Below are 20,107 nucleotides of genomic sequence, written 5' to 3'. Positions count from 1 at the left end.
AATGTATAAAACTTGGACCATCAAATAACAGCCTTACGAATTCCATTTAGTAATACCCCTAAGGAATGTCACATGCATTTACCTGCTCCTCTGGGCCTCCACTCAGGGCCTTAATCAGGTGCCATAAGCCTTCATTTGCAATTCCCCAGGCATATCCCCCCCCCCCCTGTTTTATAATTCCTTTGCTTTTACACACCTTGTCTGACAGTCCTTCAGCTGGGAGCCACATGCACCTGGGCTCCTTCTCTGCCATCACGGACCCAAACTGCAGCCACCAGATGTTACTGTTACAACTCTCTCTCCCTACAACAGCAGCACACCCTGATCTAGCTATCTCTGAAAATGAGATACCCAAACCAGGATCTGAGGCATGAACGGTGTACATATGTGTGTGTGTGGGGGAGGGATTAGAGGCAGAGGGAGTTGGCATGTTGTGATACTTGTGTAATAGGAAGGAACCATTAATGTTGCTGTTTTAACAGGTTTGTGTTGTGATGTACTATACAGAAACATGATGGCAGATAAAGGCCAAATGGCCCATCCACATCATTCACTATCTCCTCTTCTCCCTAAGAAATCCCACTGGCCTTTCACACGCTTTCTTGAATTCAGACACAGTCTTTCTCTCCACCACCTCTACCATTCCACACATTTACCACTCTTTCTGTAAAGAACTATTTTCATTTGATTCCTCCTGAGCCTATCGCCTCTTAACTTCATCCTCTCCTTCTGCAGTTTTCCTACATTTATCGTGATACTGCCCCTTCAAAAACTGGAGCTTTTTGCATCTTTTTCAGAATTCATTATGATGGAAATCAGAGGAAATCTTATGGCACAGGTTGATGCCTCATGATTCTTCATGCAAGGAGAAGAAAATTAAATATACATTTTTCTTCCCAATAAAAATAACTTGAGCTTTATGAGTGACAGCAAGGCTGACTTGTGTCATGCATGTCCCTGGTACAAGTAAATGTATTTGGGGGAGAGACATTGCAAAGCTTAAGAAAAGCTGCATAATCCATGTGTGAGTTGCCATTTGTGAGGAGGAGCAATAGGTACATGAAGCATGATACTAGAGTGTAAAGGGTAGTTCTGATCTATATGCATTAATAATAGAAACATAGAAACATGATGGCAGATAAAGGCCAAATGGCCCATCTAGTCTGCCCATCTGCAATATCCATTATTTCTTTCTTTCTCTGAAAGATCCCACATGCCAATACCAGGCCCTTTTGAATTCAGACACACTCTCTGTCTCCACCACCTCTTCTGGGAGACTGTTCCATGCATCTACCACCCTTTCTATAAAAAAGTATTTCCTTAGATTACTCCAGAGCCTATCACCTCTTAACTTCATCCTATACCCTCTCATTGCAGAGTTTTCTTTCAAATGAAAGAGACTAGACTCATGTACATTTACATTATGTAGGTATTTGAACGTCTCTATCATATCTCCCCTCTCCCGCCTTTCCTCCAAAGTATACAGATTGAGATCTTTAAGTCTGTCCCCATACGCCTTATGATGAAGACCACATACCATTTTAGTAGCCTTCCTCTGGACTGACTCCATCCTTTTTTATATCTTTTTGAAGGTGTGGCCTCCAGAATTGTACACAATATTCTAAATGAGGTCTCACCAAGGTCTTATACAGGGGCATCAATACCTCTTTTTTCCTACTGGCTATACCTCTCCCTAATAACATTTTGAAAACACACAGTGTAATAGCAGAATGTGTAGATATTAATGAAAAAATTATATTTGACAATCATTTGCTTCACGGATGCCAAAATCTTCAGAAGTTGAATCAAGCCCTCAGTTACCAAGGAGCTAGCTAGTGACTCAGTTATCAAGTACCTTGAGCTGAATGCCGGGCTCAGCCACAGCTCGGAAGGGGATGGCCTGCCAGTATGTCTGTTCAGTCTGCTTCCACATCACCACATAGAAGCTGGAGCTGTCCTGATACCCGAAAATAAAACCAGCATAATCGTCATCTGTCACTGTATTCACATGGAAGGTGCCTTCAAAATCAACTCCATTGAACGCTGTGTAACCTGGAAGAGGAGATTACTATATTAATCCGCTGTATTGTGTGCACAAAGGCAAAACAGCCCAAATAATTTAGACCCTCATTTGGGAGTGTTACAGGACTACAGGTGAATTGTACATACCAACTGCAAGGCCTGGATCACTATTCATAGTCTGTACAATCTCCATACCCTGAAAGACAAATGGAGCTAATTCAAGTTTCAAGTTTTATTAAAATTTGATGTATACGCAATATCAAACATTTCAATGCATATTACAAATTAAAAAGGGGACAAACGATAAGACAATGTATTACAAATATATATATATATATATATATATATATATATATATATATATATATATATATATATATATATATCTTCATACAAACTTATACCAACATAAAAGGAAATGTTTGATAGATAATTGGTATTGCATAGATGAATGTGAAAAAACAGTGGTACAAATCATTAGAAGATAATAACTAGGTAATAATAATAATAACTTTATTCTTTTATACCACCATAACCAAAAGTTATAGCCGGTTTACACTAAAAAGAGCTGGACAATCAGCGAAATACAATAATACAGTAAAAAATGCAAATATTTGTAAAATAGAATTTCAATAATAAAACTCACTAAGTAATAAACTTATTGAACAAAGTGGTCTTAATTAATTTCCAAAAACAGCAATAGGATAACATAGCTGGGCGTGATGGACCTCTGGTCTGACCCAGCAGAGGCAATGCTTATGTTCTAACCAAGATTGTTGCCTACCAGCTTGAAATGCTTGGGTCCTATCTAAGAAGGTCTTATATCTACACCCATTAACTTTTGGATAAGCAAATAAGCAGAAGTTTCAAGTTTCTCTTGATGGTCTATGCAACAGAAAATGAGGAAAAAGGTAAGTTGGAGACAATCCCGATATCAGCTTAAAGCAGATACAGGAAAATTTGAATAATACTCTTGCCTCCAACAGACTCTTGTAACCTCCAGGAGAATGATCCAAAGCCATCAGATCTCCAAGAATAATTACACAATTTGGGGCTGGACACTGAGAAGGCCCAGGGCTCTAGAGACTGTTTTTCCAGTGCCAGGCCAAGGAGTAAACCCACATCTACTATCATTGATAAGTGACTGATCTAGATCCCATTCAAGATGGAAAGCAAAGGTTGATAGCCAAAGGGAATGACAAAACTGAATGGGAGGGAAGGGAGTCTTGTTCAGCCTTCATTTTCTGCAGGAGGGTAGAGCTGCTGGTTAGGTTATTGCACCTCATTTATCAATATCCGTTTCCTACTCTAGATTCTCTGGAACTGCCTCTTGTCTCTGCTAAAGTGGCTGTATCTCTCTGGAGACGACTTACATAAGTGGTAGATTTGTCCTACGGTGGAGCAGTTTTGGGAAGCAGTTGGCAAAGAGACTGGGGAGGTCCTTGGCAAATGGATTGCATTAACATTTGTGAGTTGCTTATTGGGGTACTAATGAGACGTTAATCTCACCACCCAGAACAGCTGCTGGTTGACATTGTATTTATGCTGTTCAATATACAGTACTATTGCTACATTATAAAAAGAGTAGTAACATAGTAAATGACAGCAGAATGCCCCAAATGGTCCAATCAGACTGCCCAACTCTTGAAGTCTCACTAGAGGCAAAAGTTGTTTGAAATTCTGTGTACAGAAAAAAATGATACATACTGATGAGCAAAAAGAGAAAGAGGGAAGATGCAAGGAAACAGTGGAGAAAACAAAAAAGTGAGGAAGGGGAAATCATCTTCTGCTTGTATTTTTCCAGAAGTGCCGCTGTGGTTAGCCTCCTCAACCAGAGCAAAGCCTTCTGTGATCAGGAGGTAGAAGCCCAATGTATTTGTGTGCCTATACGCCTCACACACCACAGAGGAAAGTTCTATAAATGGTGCCTGAAGGCAATGTACAACATGCGATAGAGGATTTTGCATTTCCAGTCTTGAGCCAGTACTGATGAATTTTAAGAAGAAAAGGACATTAACTGGCTTATTTACATCATGTAAAAGTTGGATATTTTTATTTTTAATTTACTTAGGGTAGTAGGCACTATCTAAGTCTTAGACAGGGGTTCTCAACCCATTTCTCAGGTTACATCCAGTCAGTCAGGTTGTCACAGTATCTATATGCATGCACTGCCCTTATTGTACGCAAATCTATTCATGTATATTCATTGTAGATATCCTGAAAACCTAACTGGCTGGATGTGTCCTAAAGACTGGTTGAGAACCAGCGAAACCAAAGTTCACATTCCACTTCTTCCAACTAACGTTTCTCATGACCCTGGGCCTTCTTCTAGTTCAGGAAGAACATTTAGATTAAGCTCTTTGGAGTTCTTTTGATAACATTTTAAGCTACCTTAAGCACTAATGGAAAGGCAGTCTCAAAATTCTAAATCCACATGTATGCATGTGTCTGTCCTCTCCTAATAACTTTTTCATTTAAGGGATAATTCTATAAGGAGCCACTTAGTTTGGATGGTAAGAAGGCATGTAAGTGTTAATAGTCTAGGCTAGTGGTTCTGAAACCTGTCCTGAGGGCTCCAAAGCCAGTCAGATTTTCAGGATAGCCACAACTAATATCCAGGAGAGAGATTTGCATGTAGTGGGGGCAATGAATGCAAATCTCTCTCATGAATATAGCAGTTGAAAAGAATGTGTCATTAATTGATGACGTGTCCTTTGCTAGTGAGTGAGCACATAGGTGGATTTTGGGTGCAGGATATAGGCACACACATACACTACAGAATTCCATCATTTACATGCAAATATACCATGTTTTCCCCGAAAATAAGCCCTAGTTCTGGGATTTGCCGGCAGTTTCCCTTCCCTACCTTCCATCCCTTGTGCAGCAGGACCCTTGAGAGAGCACCACCTCCCCCCCCCCCCGAGTACCTGCCACACAGCCGAATCCCCATCCTTCCCTCCCTCCCATCGAAATCCGGCCGCGAGCCCTACATACCTCCCTAAGCAGTGTCAGGCCGGCAACACTCTAACAGGCTGCTTCAGCCTTGTCCGCCTGTGAACTCTGCCGCGTTACTGATGATGGGAGGGAGGGGAGGAAAGATGCTGCACATGTGGGGGAGAGAAAGGAAAGACCTAGTGCCTTTTTTGGGCCTAAAATGAATATAAGACACTGTCTTATTTTTGGGAAAACACAGTACTAACATCCAGGTGTGGGCATATATATCTTACTGTAAAAGCATTTTTGGAAACTTGTGTTAGCATTCTATAAAGAAGAGTAGGTGCTTACTTTATTTTGCAGAAAAGGCTTAAAATAGATGCCATAACCAATGTCTTTAGTGGGCACACTGTTATAGGATGATCCCCTTAGTGTCTAGGTCTTCATCACATTTTCCGTAGATGTCAGGAGGCTGAAGATTATTATTATTTTTTTTTTTTGGGGGGGGGGATTCTTATCTAGAATTAGACTCCATTATTTATTTTGTTCTAGAAAGCTCCTTCCGCTGTTCCAATATTATTCATTCAAACATAGAATTCTGATATGTTTCTTGCAGATATACTCCCTTCTCTGTGTTACTCATATTTCCAGACTGTTGAGATCAGTTAAAGCAGATTTTGGGAGGTTATGCATGAAAGGGAGATGGGAGGAAGATCCTCTGGTCACTCACCTGGTTTAAAACTATCCAATTGGGATCAATTTGGGCATCTCCTTCTGGATCCAAAACAACTGTCTGATAGGCCCTGAAGTCTGTCATGGTGATTTCAGCATTCTCAGGGCAGACATCGATCCGATCAATGATGGTGTCCTGGTCAAAGTCATTCTCGCAAATATCCCCAATTCCATCATCTGAAATTGGCACAAGTGCATAACAGGAATTGAGGTGTATCATGGATGCATATCACCGTGATCTCTAACTACTACCAGAGCCTGGCAAAAAAATCAACCAGGGCAGCTGACATATCTTCTACATTCATTGTGTCAATTTAAAGCACCAAGGCCCAGATTCTCTAAACAGAACTGTTTTTTTAGGTGCCGGAAGCTGCCCATGCTCAATAAAAAATTCCACTTAAATAATGTTTTTAACCAAGTTTCAAGGCGTCTTCTGGCACCTAAAAAAATATGTGCCGGAATTTAGGCTGCCTAGCACCACTATGGGCATGGCTAACGCCAGAAGTGGTATTAGGTGGCCTAATGAGCTTATGAAGGCACAATTCATATCAAAGGTAGATGCCAGAAATGAAGAAGTGACTCTGGAGGGAGCAGGGACAGCAGCCAAGATTAGGTACAATGTGGTTCTGCACTGTATATAGCTTTTGCCGCTGCGGCTGGTTTGCTATATCTTGGTGCTAAATGTTCTAGCATGTATCTGCAAAGGCGGGCATTCCCATGGGAGGGGCCTCTGGGTCATGAGCATTATGACTATTTTAGCACACATTTATACAATTATTTTATTTAAAAAAATTTCTTCCCCGCCTATCTACTAAGCGGGTTTCGCTTATGATTGTTTTTAGCTTTTGTATCAGGACCTTCAGGGACCCCTGAGGAAGACAGTTTCTGTCGAAACACGGACCGTGTTGGGTCCAAAGTCCCCAACATTTTGGGTCCCAGATGTTTATTCATCTCATATGCTATTCCTGTAAACTTTTATGTAATCTCTGAAAACTTTTATGTAATCTGCAAGGTATTGGCGGAATAGAAATCACTAATGTAATGTAATGTAATGGATTATTGGATTGTATTTTTAATAAAGCCTGCATCTTGAACATCATCCTCTCCACAGTGTTACTTGTTCTTACAGTAGAAAATATACATATTTGAAACTTACTCATAGTACAACAGACACATCCTATCCATTCCTTCCAAATATAATCATTAAAAATAGCATATCGCTAATACAAAGTTCACCCCATATAAACTGTAAAATACATTTCTCTTCAAAAACTAATAAAATGCTTTAATAAACAGGTAAGTTTTCAACTGTTTCTTAAATGAGAGTTTGCATTTGCCCAACTGCTGATTTCAGATGCCAGCATTTACACCAGCCATAGACATGGCGTAAGTGGTCGCGCCTAAAAGTTGGCGCATTATTGCAGACTTACACTAAAATTCTATAACATATTTGGCACCCAGCGTTGCTGTTACAGAATACTGGCTTAGCACTCAGTTTTTTTGGTGGTTCAGAGTGTATAGCAGGAGGAAGGTAACTCCCTATTCAAATTAGGCAATGAGGGATGAACACAGAAGATACTTGAATGAAACCTTATGTATTTTAAGAAATAATTTCCTGAAAGGGAATAAAGCTTGTGGGTTAAAATGTATGTGAGAATACCCACTGAGAAGAGCTAAGTCAAAATAAAGGGGGTGGGGGGTGGGGTGAAAACCCATTCCCTGTGAGTTAAAAGGAAGTAGGAGACAGTGTCCAGTTTGGGAAGCTAGAAATTGGTTTTAAAGAGCTTGAAATTTGTGAGTTTGCACTGGACAGATATAAGCCTTTGTAGCTCTCTAGTTAAAAAATTCTAGTCTGGTTGATACTGGGCTCTTTTCAGGGCTGGAAGGCTGTGCTAGGCTCAAGATAAACAGCTTTTGGAGCAGTTCAGGGGAGAAAAAAAGGACCTATGGAAGGCTGGTAACCAGGACCCCCCAGCAGGGAGCTACCCTAGAAGCTTCTCTTGAAGACAGGGGAGAGGCTACCGGAGTATGGTTCGGCATTAGTAACCCAACTTGAGGACCAGGCTACCGGAGTGTGGATCAGCACTAATAGCCCAATCCAGAAGCTAGGCTACGAGGGGGTGCAATCAGTACCAAATAGCCCACATAGGAGGAAAGCTCCTTGAAACAGAGGAGAGCTCTTGGGAGGGCAGGGGCCTTTAGAGCTCCTGGACATCCAGGATACTACAACAGGCCTGGAAGACCAGCCGTCATTTACCCCTGGAAACTTCTGTGGAGGGTGAGACCTTGGGGATTGGGTGAGGGTGGATATGACAGGAGAGAAGGGACTTAGACATATAGCCATACCTACCTAATAGTTAAATTAAAACATTGGGGAGACTATTGCAGCTGCAAAAGTGATAGCTAGAAGTTATAGGTTTAATATCCAAAATGATCAGAACAAGACTAGTGAGGTTTAGAGGGTCTAAATGAACTGATGGGACTACAAGTCTGAATTATAGACTAACGGTTGTACGGTTAATTACATAAGTATTGGTTCAAGCAAAAAAGAAGTTAAGCTGTTGAACATGGTTCAAGTAAATGAGAAGGCCGATGTACATAGTTCAAATAAACCTTTTAAATTAATTAGCCAACCTTGTTCACAGACCTTTTTGGGGTTTTATGGGGGGTGGGGGGAAGAAGAGGGTGAACTCACCAGCTAACACTCCATTCCCCAAAGGTGGAGGCACCAAGCACGAACTGAGTGAGAGGCTGACAGAGACTGCCTTCGGGGGACTCCAGCCAGGTCAGGCCCTGGATTCAGAACCGCCCTGAAGGGGGCATTACAATTGTAATTCCTGGTGATGGCCAGCTTCTTATTAACTTGGGAATCACATTGAACGCCTATTGGGGTATATTAGGCATTCATAAATATTTATATAATGTAATGTAACTATTGGCAATTTTCTATCCCTGGAATAATAAGTAATAGTTTTTATCTATTCTGGCTGTTATTTTGTTTCCTGCAAGTTTAGTGAATCATCCTTGCTTGTTTGGGAGCCCTGCCTTATGGCACTGAATGTCCCTCATCACCCATGCCATTTCTGGAGCAAAGGCCCAGCATTCTCCAGCCTAGATTTTGGCATACAGGATCAGGTTCATTATAAGCTGCAAAGAGACATGGGTGAGTGCCACCGCTCCATCCCTCCGTTGCCCCCTTTTCCCAGACTTGGCCGAACCCTCTTCACCCTCTCCCCAGGAAGCATACTAGCAGAGAATTACCATTGCGATCTTCCTGACCAGGATTGGCAACCAGTCTGCAGTTATCAGGACCTGGAGAAACATAATCTGGAATCCCATCATTGTCATCGTCATCGTCACACGCGTCCCCTAGGCCATCCTTGTCTGTATCTAGCTGCGCGCTGTTAATGATGGTGGGACAGTTGTCCGTGTTATCCTGGTGTCCGTCCCCATCACTGTTTGGCAAAAGCAGAAATATGGATTTATTTGCCCTTCAAAACACAAGCTCAAAGTGAATTATAAATCAGACACAGCAGGTATTTCTTTGCCTCTAATCTAAGTTATGTACTTGAGGATGCTGTAGGTGGAATGATTTACCCAAAATCTCAAAGATTATCTGTCAGAGAAAACCAATTTCAAACCTGGTTTAGAGAATGACAAGAACCCACAGGAACTCAATTTCCCCATCCTGTCCCCATGAGTTTTGTCGCTGTCCCTGCCCCATTCCTGTAAACTCTGCCTTAACTGCACAAGCCTCAAACACTTATGATTTTAAAGTGTTTGAGGTATGTGCAGATGAGGATGGAGCTTGCAGGAATGCAGCAGGGACAAGATAAGAACTTGCAGGGATGGCACAGGAAAATTAGATCCCACGGGGATTAGGAAAAAATTTGTTCCCGTGTCAATCTCTACCCTAGTTTTCCTGTGCTTGTTTTAACCATGTCATGACCACTCTGCCAGGATGCCAGGCCTTCTCCTAAACTAATCTCATGCTAAATTACAGGAGTGATACAAATCAACATAAAAGCAATCTAGAAGAGTTGAGTTTGAGTTCATATTCTATGTACTATGTGCAATTACTGCCTGAAGATTGGAGGGCGGCCAATGTTATGCCGATTTTTAAAAAAGGTTCCAGGAGAGATCCGGAGAATTACAGACCGGTACCATAAGCCTGACCTCAGTGCCAGGCAAAATAGTTGAAACAGTGATAAAAAATAAAATTGTGGTGGATCAGTGATCCAAGATGGCCGCGTGCTGATGAGAGTGAGTGAGACGCCGCCAGAGATTCTAACGAACAACATTTACCTAGTGCTGTTTCGATGCTGAAAAGAAGAGGGAAAGGCGCTTCTGGAGCCTCGAGGCGCCTGGACACTCCTCTTCAGATGTCCATGGAGGATTTTTTGCGGCGTCTGAACCAAGAGGCAGTAGCTGCATCGGGGAGTCGCCCGCTGGAATCGCCGGGAAGGAGTGAGGTCGCGGCAAGCTTCCCTGGGCTAGAGTCGACTCTGAGCCCCGACGCTAGAACCCCGCCCCCTCAGCCGCAGTGTGCTAGCTCTCCCCGGGAGAGTAGTCAGTCCGAGGAGGCAGACTTCGTTTCCCGGGAGGCTGGAATGGGCGAAGCACTGGAGGAAGACGAGACTGCGGTGAGAACAACAAGGGGACTTGAAATGGAGCAAGGTTTCCAGAGAGAGAAGACTGCCACTGCTGTGGAAGCTGGGACAATGCAAGCAAGAATATTCTCTGTTCCTAAACCCATGAATGTTACCCTAGACTCAATTTGGGACTTGGTAATTACTCTGGGACAAACATTGTCACCACAAATTAAAGTACTAGAAGAGAAATATTTAGAACAAAGAAATGAAATAAATGGACTTAAACAGGAAAATATATCGATGAAAAATAATGTGGAAAAAATAGATAAAAAGATAACTGAAGTAACTCAAATCCAAACGACACTGATTAAGGACAATCTTAACCTTAGGAGAAAGGTGGAAATGATGGAAAATAATATGCGGTTGAATAACCTTAAATTTTTGAACTTCCCAAAGATTCCTTCTTTATCAGCAAAAGAAGTTTTGAAAAAGTACTTTTGTGAAGTTCTAAATGTTCCTAATGATGCCTTTCCTCCTTTTTCCAAAATATATTATTTGCCAACATCAAAAAATTTGGAAGAACAGCGTCCACTAGAACAACAAGGTCAGGGTGAACAAATGGATATAACATTATTATTGGAATCTTCAATGAGGGAGGTAGCTATTCCAGCTACCCTATTGGCTACGGTGGTTTTATCACCAGATAAAAATTGGATATTACAGCTTTATTTTAAGAATAGACATAAAGAATTTCTTGGACATAAAGTTCAAATATTTCCGGATGTGACAAGGGAGTCTCAGAAACGAAGGAAGGAATTTTTGCTTCTTAAGCCTGGGGTCACTGCAATGGGGGCATCATTTCTTTTACGATACCCTTGCAAATGCATTGTAAAGTACAAATCTTGTAATTATATTTTCTTCGAACCCTCTCAGTTGACAGGATTTCTCTCCAGGAGGGGCCTTGAAGGGGATAAAGAAAATCTCAATGTATAAATTTACTCTTGGTCCATTCTCATCTGACCGCCTAATTGCAATTTGAATTTATTCTTTTTCTTTTAATAGTTTCTCACTCAGGAACATCTTGGATCTCAATTTTGGGCCTTTAATTTTGATGAGTAAATAGTAATTTTGTCATATAGTTGTTACTTCATTTGTTTTATATTATGCTGACTCAATCATATTCTGTACAAGAAGTTTATTCTTGATAATATGTTCAAAATATAAATAAAGAAGAAAAAAAAAATAAAATAAAATTGTGGAACATGTAGACAAACGTGATTTAATGAGACAGAGTCAGCATGGGTTCAGCTGAGAGAGGTCTTGCCTCATCAATTTACTTGACTTCTTCGAAGGTGTGAATAGACATCTGGATAAAGGTGAGCCGGTTGATGTAGTGTATCTAGATTTCCAGAAAGCTTTTGACATAGTTCTTCATGAGAGGCTCCTGAGAAATGTAAAGAGTCATGGGATAGGAGGCAATGTTCAATTGTGGATCAAGAATTGGTTATCAGACAGAATAAATCTACGTCTCAGACTATATAGCTGAACTCCAAGATTAAAATTGGCAGATTTAAAGTCATCTGGAAATACTGGATGATGGGAGGTATACGCACTTTGGATGATGTTATTTCTGATGGTAAGCTGCTTGATTTTTCACAATTGCAACATAAATTTGGTCTTAATAAATCACAAAATTATAGATGGTTGCAATTGAAGCAGGCCATTCAGGAAGGGTTCCCTGAATGGAAAAATTTGAAGGTTCAAAATAGCTTGCTGGTCTTATGTTTTCAGGTGGACTTCCTGGGTCACCAGGCCGCTCGAGAGACTACGGGAGCTCAAGGCAGCCATTTCCTATGAGCGATCTGCATGGGGCAGGAGCATGGGAAGATCACTCCTACCCCGAAAACCCGCTAGACCACCAGGTAAGGCTTAAGAGGGGGCTTACAGGGCTTAAAATAGCCGGGGGAAAGCGGGTGTTAGGGGTAGAACTGGCCCGAATATTATTTATGGTTTTTTAATATTCGCGGGCTGGCTCTGCCCCTAACCCTCGTGGATACGGAGGAAGAAGTGTATTTGGAATCTTTGTTGGGCCGGCATATCCCTCTTACCCTGGTGGGGTTTCTCTTGGATAAATACGAAGCTTTTTGTTTTCCCCCTGGGGTCAGTCAGATATTTGTGCGAAAGGCTGGTTTGGTGGCTAAAAAGGTGATTCTGGGGGAATGGATCTCTGCTCAGGCTCCCTCTTTCTGGGCTTGGCATAATCGATTGCATACTTTAATGGTGCTCGAGAGGGGTCAGGTGCGTGCCAATCTAAATTCTTCTTGAGGGTCTGGGGTCCTTATGTATATTCTTTGTCTCCTAGAGCCCGTAGTCTGATACTAAATACTTTAACCCTTTTAAGCAGTGAGAGGGTCAGCGCCCTTGATGCGTCCCTTTCTTATTTTGTTTCTCCTAGCTGTTCCTCCTCCCTTTTTGTGTGTGTGTGCGCATATCTTTCGGTATTGGTTGTTGTTGTGTTGGTTCTTGTCTTGCTGGGCTTGTTGGGCTATTGCTGGCTGTGGGTGGGGGTGGAAGGGGGTGTGGGGAGGTCCCCCTTTGCAGTATTTCAGGGCCCATCAGAGTCCAGGGCCCTGACGTTCTGTTGGGACCTCGCCTGTTTGCGGGATTTGGGATACTTGCTCCTCTCTTATGTTCTCTGTAGCTTGTAGTTTTTGCCTTTAATCTGACTGTACCCCAGCTGCCTGTCTTAGTTGTGTCTGCTCTTATACTTCATTGTGCCGGGTTGGGGGGCACGGCCTATTTTTTTTGTTTTTTTCATAAGTGCTTTTTTCCTGCTCTTTTTGGGAGAGGTGAGGGGGTTATTGCACAGGAGTTTCTGCTTGTATAATGCAACAATCTTGAACATTTACTGTTACTTTTTTGTATTCTTTGTTGATTTCTCTGATTGTTCAATAAAAATTGTTTTCTCCTTAAATGTTGAGTCCAGAGTCTAATTAAGGGCTCCTTTTACTAAGGTGTGCTAGCGTTTTTAGCGCATGCATGAAATTACCGCACGGTACGCTTCTAGAATAACACCAGCTCAATGCTGGCGTTAAGTTCTAGCGCGCGGGGCAATTAAGCGCGCACTATTCCACGCGTTAAGGCCTTAACGCACCTTAGTAAAAGGAGCCCTAAATGTTGAGTGAAGAAATATCTTCTCTGGTTTGTTTTAAATCTACTATTAAGTAGCTTAATTGCATGCCCCATAGTCCTAGTATTTTTGTTAAGAATAAAGGGGTAAGGACTTAATATACTGCTTTTTCTGGGTGGTTATACAATCAATGCAGTTTATATATTTTAGACAGGTACTTATTTTGTACCTGGGGCAAATAAGTGGCTTGACCAGAGTCAAAAGGAGTCCCCGTGGGAATCAAACTCACAACCTCAGAGTGCAAAGGCCGCTGCTCTTACCACTATGTCACTCCTCCACAGGCATTTTATATCTACCTGTTCCACTCCACTCAGTATTTTCTAGATTTTTATCATATCACCCCTGAGCCCTGAATGTGGGGAGCTAGAGGTAAAACTTTTTAAATGTTAGGTTTTTATTATGTTAAAATATTTCTTCATAATTGTTGATATTTAGAAAAGAGTCATGAATATAAAAATGCAATTTTTAAAATGTATACTTTCTCAGGTAGACCCTGAAAATCCTCTGCAGTGGCACCCAAAGTATTTGATGCAATCTTGTAAAATCTAAGAGGGGTTAAAAAAAAAACCTGTTTTGAAGTGAAGCATGTGTGGTATAATACAAATTATTACTGGGGAAAGAATGAACATTCAGTTCACATAGATCAGGGGTAGGCAATTCCGGTCCGCGAGAGCTGGAGCCAGGTCAGGTTTTCAGGATATCCACAATAAATATGCATGAGATAGATTTGCATCTCAAGGAGGCACTGCATGCAAATCCATCTCATACATATTCATTGTGGATATCCTGTGGATACCCTGTGGCTCTCGAAGACCGGAATTGCCTACCCCTTGCCATAGATCAATGAATACTTAACATTTACTTATATACTCTGATTACTGTCATCTCTTTCTCATACTCTCCTGACCTGAAGGAGGTTTTGGCCTCCCAAAGTTGGTTAATACAATAAAAATATATCACCTTTGTGTGGTTTCCATTTTTAGTTTATTAACTTTTAAAGTGAACTAACACAGCTTCTAGAACCCTTTATCACAGGGGTGTCCAATGTCGGTCCTCGAGGGCCGCAATCCAGTCGGGTTTTCAGGATTTCCCCAATGAATATGCATTGAAAGCAGTGCCTGCACATAGATCTCATGCATATTCATTGGGGAAATCCTGAAAACCCGACTGGATTGCGGCCCTCGAGGACCGACATTGGACACCCCTGCTTTATCATGTATTGATGGCTCCCTCTAGTGGTTATCATATTACAAGTACAGTTGTCACGAGAAACCAAGACGTGGAACAAAATATTCCATATTGATGTTTGAGGTGAGGGCAAATAGGAGACACTGTATTCTCCATCTCCATTAGTCATTATTGTGTGGAAGAGTAGTCAAACTGTCAGCAAAATAAGCTGTTAATCAGGGAAATCAAGGTTCAAATCATGTTTCTCCCACAGAGACTCCTCGGGCAAAATTCTATAAACAGCATCCCGATTGTAGGTGGCCAACTGCTGCCTAGCCAGCAAATCGGGATGTACCTTTAAAAAAAAAACAAACAAAAAAAAAAAACCTCTCGAGGCAGGCCGTCTACATTGTAGGTGCTTCCGGGAGCCTAGAGAGACATGGGCGTGCATTGACCCAGAAGTAGCCTTAGGCGGGCTTAGGCAGCCATACGTGCCTCCCTAGGTCTGCGGCAGACGCGTACAATGCTGGCCTACATTGTAAGCAGCTGCAGCTGCTGAACTTATCGCGGCAAGAGATCTCCCTGCCGTGATAAGTTTAGCGGCACCCGTCCCCCCATACATCCCCAGCAGGAGGGATGTCCTACCGGATCCCCCTTGCCCCCCCCCAAACATCGCTGGAAAGAGGGAAGCCCTTGCCGTGTTAAGCTCAGCAGCAACCTGATTTTCTAACCAGCGCTTGTGACATGGACGTCGGTTAGAGAATCGGGTTATTAAGTGGGCTTAGGTGTCTGTCCGTGAGGACAGGCATGATTCTCTATTAGGTGTCTGTCCGTGAGGACAGGCATGATTCTCTAAGACGCCCGTGTGCGATTCTCATAAGCCGCTTAGGTGGCTTCTGAGACTGGGCATCCTATACAGAATCCAGCACCTTGTGCCAGCAACCATGGTCGATCACTATACATAGCCTTAAATGTCATCCAAAGCAATTTAAAACAGGGTGGTAGATGCGTGGAACAAAACCAAAAAACATGTGGAGAGTAGATGTCCAAGATGAAGACTTTATTAGAACAAATAAATAATCCACATATAAATGTCTAGGGCCTGAACCACTGGAAACATTTTTATGTGGATTATTTATTTATTCTAATACAGTCGTCATCTTGGACATCTACCCTCCACGAGTTTTTTGCTTTTGGTTTCGTCTCTTTTTGTGGAGAGATCAGGGTCAACTTTCTTGTTGCTTTTGGTAGATGCTTGGAACAGTTTCCCGGAAGAGGTGGTGGAGACAGAGACTGTATCTGAATTCAAGAAAGCCTGGGGTAGGCATGTGGGATCTTTTAGAAAGAGGAAAAGATAGTGGTTACTGCGGATGGGCAGACTGGATGGGCCATTTGGTCTTTATCTGCCATCATGTTTCTATGTTTGAGGGGAAAGGGAAGTCAGGCTTGCAGTTAAGGGAAGCACTGCTATTTCCTTGATGAGGTTTTACATGTTTTATGATTGCACACCAGTGGCGTAGTAAGGTAGGCGTGGTCTTCCTCGGAGCACTGGAACTCCTCCTGCTGTCCGCCCCCCCCTTCCCATTCCTCCCCTTGCCCCACACACAACCCTTCCTTCCCCCCTACCTTTTTTTAACTTTGGCGTGAGCAGCCACAAATTTCGTCTTCGTCTTCAGCGCTCTCTGACATCACTTCCAGGACCCGTACCTAGGAAGTGATGTCAGAGACAGTGCCACAGCTGACGAGAGTAGCAAGTTCGTGGCTGCTCATGCCGAAGATAAAAAGGTATGGAGAAGGGACGAGCGTGCTCACGGCAGGGGGGCAAGGAATAGGGAGGGAGACGAGTGCCACCACCTCGGGCATCACTCACCCCCGCACAACATCTTGATTGGAATTTTATGATGCCAAGAAGAGGCCGTGTACATTTTTATAAATAAATAATCTCTTTACTTCCTTGAGCATTATTTGACATTCCTTTCTGTATTTCTCTCCTTGCATTCTTCTGTATTCCTTGAATGCTGTCTATTTTGTTTATTTTTTCAGCCACATGTTCAGAGAACCGTATTGGTTGCCTTTTCCTCTTGTTTTTGTTAATGTTCCTTACATAAAGCTGCTTTCAGCTGGGATCACTCTCTTTCCATTTATCTTATGTCCTCCCATCCCATCAGCTCTTTCTTCAGGCACCCCCTCATTTTACTAATGTCGGTATGCTTGAAATTGAAGACTTTGCATTTTGTGTGTCCATGCTCCATTTTATAATCGCACTGTACATGATGATCTTTATTGCCTAGATGGGCACCCACCTGGGCGATAAGACATACTTTCTCCATTTATGAGCATTAGATCCAGTGTTGCACCTTCCCTTGTGCATTGCCATTTGTCCGAGAAGAGCACTTTGAAAGGCATCCACAATCTCTACTTCTTTATGAGTCTGCATTTGGAGCATTCCAGTCTGCATCCAGCAGGTTGAAATTTCCCAGCAAAAGCACATCCCCTTTCAATCTCAACTTTTGGATATCGTTTCAAGTTTATTAAAAATTTGATATACCACCTTATCAATTTATTTCAAGGTGGTTATACATTTTAAAATAGGGTAAAAACAGATAATACAAATGAACATAACTTTAACAAAATAAACATACACGACAAAACAATAATGTACTCGACTGGACAAATGGGTGCGAGTGGAAAAAAGGGGAGAACTACAATGATTAAAGAAAAGTATGGTATAAAGGCATAAACAAAAGGGTGGGGTTAAAAACACATAAGTCCTAAACAAGCGGACTCATAAAAGATAAAAAAAATATATTTTTAAATCCTTAAAAGGACATTTATACTTGAAAGGCATCTTTGAAAAGGAATGTCTTAAGAAAAGATTTAAATTTCTTGAGATTAGTTATCTCTCTTAGAGCATTTGGTGCCGAATTCCAGAAGGTTGGGGCAACTACTGAAAAGATAGTGTTTCTTCTAGTGTTAATATGGTTCTAGGTTGGGATTGCTAATAAATTTTGCTCCGAAGAACGAAGAAAACGTGATGTAGTGTATGGTATCAAAAATTTATTAATGGATTCTGGCTGTCCAGTGTTTCTTGTTTTAAAAGTCAATAATAGAGTTTTATAAATGACATGGTGATGGATGGGAAGCCAATGGGCTTTTATCAGAAGAGGAGTTACATGGTTGAATTTTTTGGCCTTGTAAATGACTTTTACTGGTAATACCATGGCATAAGGCATTGCCATAATCCAGACAAGAAATGACTAATGAGGTCTTTGTCCGGCTTCTCCGTTTGTCTTGGAGGTCTGTAGAAAAAGGGATGTTCCTGGGAGGCAGGGAATGAAAGTACCTGCAGGTGTGGATACTTCTGTAGATCCTGATTTGCAGATTGTATTTACAATGGGAAATTCTGCAGGGGTTCTGGATATTGCTCCAGATAAGACCCCAAATTCTAAAAGGAAAATAACTTCTAGACGTCACATTTTTTGCCTTAAGATTTTTGGGAGATTTCAACATATTTTGGGAAGTAAAATGCTTTTTTAGGCGAAGGTTGGCTAAAAACCTGATCAAAATTATTTCATTAACATTTTACAATTCCACCTTTGCTCCTACAAAAGAAATATGGGGCCTCAGTTGGAAATTAGCAAGGTTTCTGGGGTACCCACTTATTTTTTGTTTTAATACCAGCACATACCTGTCTTGATTAGTGTCACAAGGATCTCCAACCAGGTCACTATCAATGTCTGACTACAAGAAGAAAGAAAGTAAGTCACAGAATCATTCACTGGCTTACATTCCAGCAGTGATCTCTAAAACCTGGAGCATCATTATAATATACCCTTTCAGTACACCATGCAGAATATTCTAGAATCCCGATCCTAATCTAACCTGTGGAGGAGTAGTGCAGAGGCCTAAGCACCTAGGAAACCGGGTTCGATTCCCACTGCTGCTTCTGGTGACTCTAGGCCAGTGGCATATTAAGGGGCGGTGGTCCACCCCGGGCGGTGTCTTGGTGGGGGCGCCAGCACCCATCTTCCTCTCCGTCCCCCACTCCTCCCCGCACCCCATGCTGCACACATGCGCCCCCTTCCCTTGTACCTCTTTAATTTTTCCGGCCCGAGCAGCATGTCGGAGTCAGCTCTCTCTGATGTCACTTCCGGGTCCCCCGCGCATAGGAACTGACAGAGCACGCTACGGGGGTTCAAGGAAGGTTTAGATAAATTCCTGAAGGATAAGGGGATTGAGAGGTACAGATAGAAGTAGAGATAGGTTATAGGAAAGTCAGGGACCACTGAACAGGTCATGGACCTGATGGGCCGCCGCGGGTGCGGACCGCTGGGCGCGATGGACTTCTGGTCTTACCCAGCGGAGGCAACTTCTTATGTTCTTATGACTGGGGCTTAACAGGGACGGGCCTAGGGGTTCCGGATTATACAAATGTAAAATCTGGCAATCCTACTCTTACTGGACCTACTGCTGTCCTGCCCCTTAGGGGGGGACAAAGAAGAAAGTGGATTTAGTACTGATGTGGGGCCTTAAAGCACAGTCATGTGTGCTCAGGTGTTGTTGCATCCTGCCTTATCCCCTCCGAGAGGGAGTCCTGTGTCAGAGATAGGTAGGATACAAAGGCATTTGAGCATGGGGCCTATTCTTTGAGGCCCCACACTGCCTCCACTTTCCCTTTTGTCTCCCGGAAGGAGAAGGAAGAGAAAAGAGGCAAGATGATGAAGCACTCATGATCGGCAACCGTTGCCTAGTTCTCCTAGTGTCAGGGCTGGCTCTAGCTCTAGCAAAATGTAGGAAACTTGGAGGCCAGTTTTCAAAAGCCATTCACATAGGTAAGTACTGATTTGCCTGGATAAAAAGACTAAAGGCCTCTTTTACAAAAGCGCGCCAGCGGCTGTGCTGCGCTAATGGCCCCGAAGCCCATAGAAATTTAAAGGGCTTCGGGGCTATTACCGTGCGGCTTCATAAAAGAGGCCATAAAAGTATGTTCAGGGTTTGGCAACACACATGCTTTTAGCTGCTTTAGAAGGGGTATTGATATGCTTTTGCTTTGGGAAAATCTTATGCAGGTAAATTGAAAGAACCTGCTTTGAACTTCTGAATTAATGCAGATCAATCCAATTTTACACACACTGAAGCCCGATTTAGCCATTGGCGATCTAAACTAAACTAAACTAAACTAAACCTTAGGTTTATATACCGCATCATCTCCACAATCGTAGAGCTCGGCACGGTTTACAGGAGTTGAGAGAGAAAGGAATTCCATGAAGGTTAAAGTGTATAGAGAAAGGGTATAGAGAAAGGGTGATTGGGGGGGCTTATGATGCCAAAGATGGGGTAAGTATTACATTTTTGAAAACAGCCAGGTTTTCAGATGTTTGCGGAAGAGTTGGAGAGAGCTCAGGGTCCTGAGAGGGGAAGTGTTTTGCTTTTGCTGACCACTAATGGCATTATTTATTTATTTATTTAA

General features: G+C 42.3%; 1 protein-coding gene across 1 annotated transcript in view; it reads right to left on the bottom strand.

Moving 5' to 3' along the window:
• The window catches only part of THBS4 (thrombospondin 4), a 102,954-nt gene that overhangs the window by 8,197 nt on the left and 74,650 nt on the right, over positions 1-20,107 (bottom strand). Inside the window, exons 15-19 of the mRNA XM_033929713.1 lie at positions 18,326-18,378; positions 8,950-9,143; positions 5,687-5,865; positions 2,170-2,218; positions 1,856-2,052 (exon numbers count right to left, since the gene is read on the bottom strand). Of these exons, the coding sequence (XP_033785604.1) occupies positions 1,856-2,052; positions 2,170-2,218; positions 5,687-5,865; positions 8,950-9,143; positions 18,326-18,378 (672 nt within the window). The remainder of the gene's footprint in view (positions 1-1,855; positions 2,053-2,169; positions 2,219-5,686; positions 5,866-8,949; positions 9,144-18,325; positions 18,379-20,107) is intronic.

This window comes from Geotrypetes seraphini, chromosome 1, assembly GCF_902459505.1.
Source record: "Geotrypetes seraphini chromosome 1, aGeoSer1.1, whole genome shotgun sequence".
NCBI classification, from domain to species: Eukaryota; Metazoa; Chordata; class Amphibia; order Gymnophiona; family Dermophiidae; genus Geotrypetes; species Geotrypetes seraphini.
Note: the sequence above shows the minus strand (reverse complement) of the source record. Positions and strands in the feature narration are given on the sequence as shown.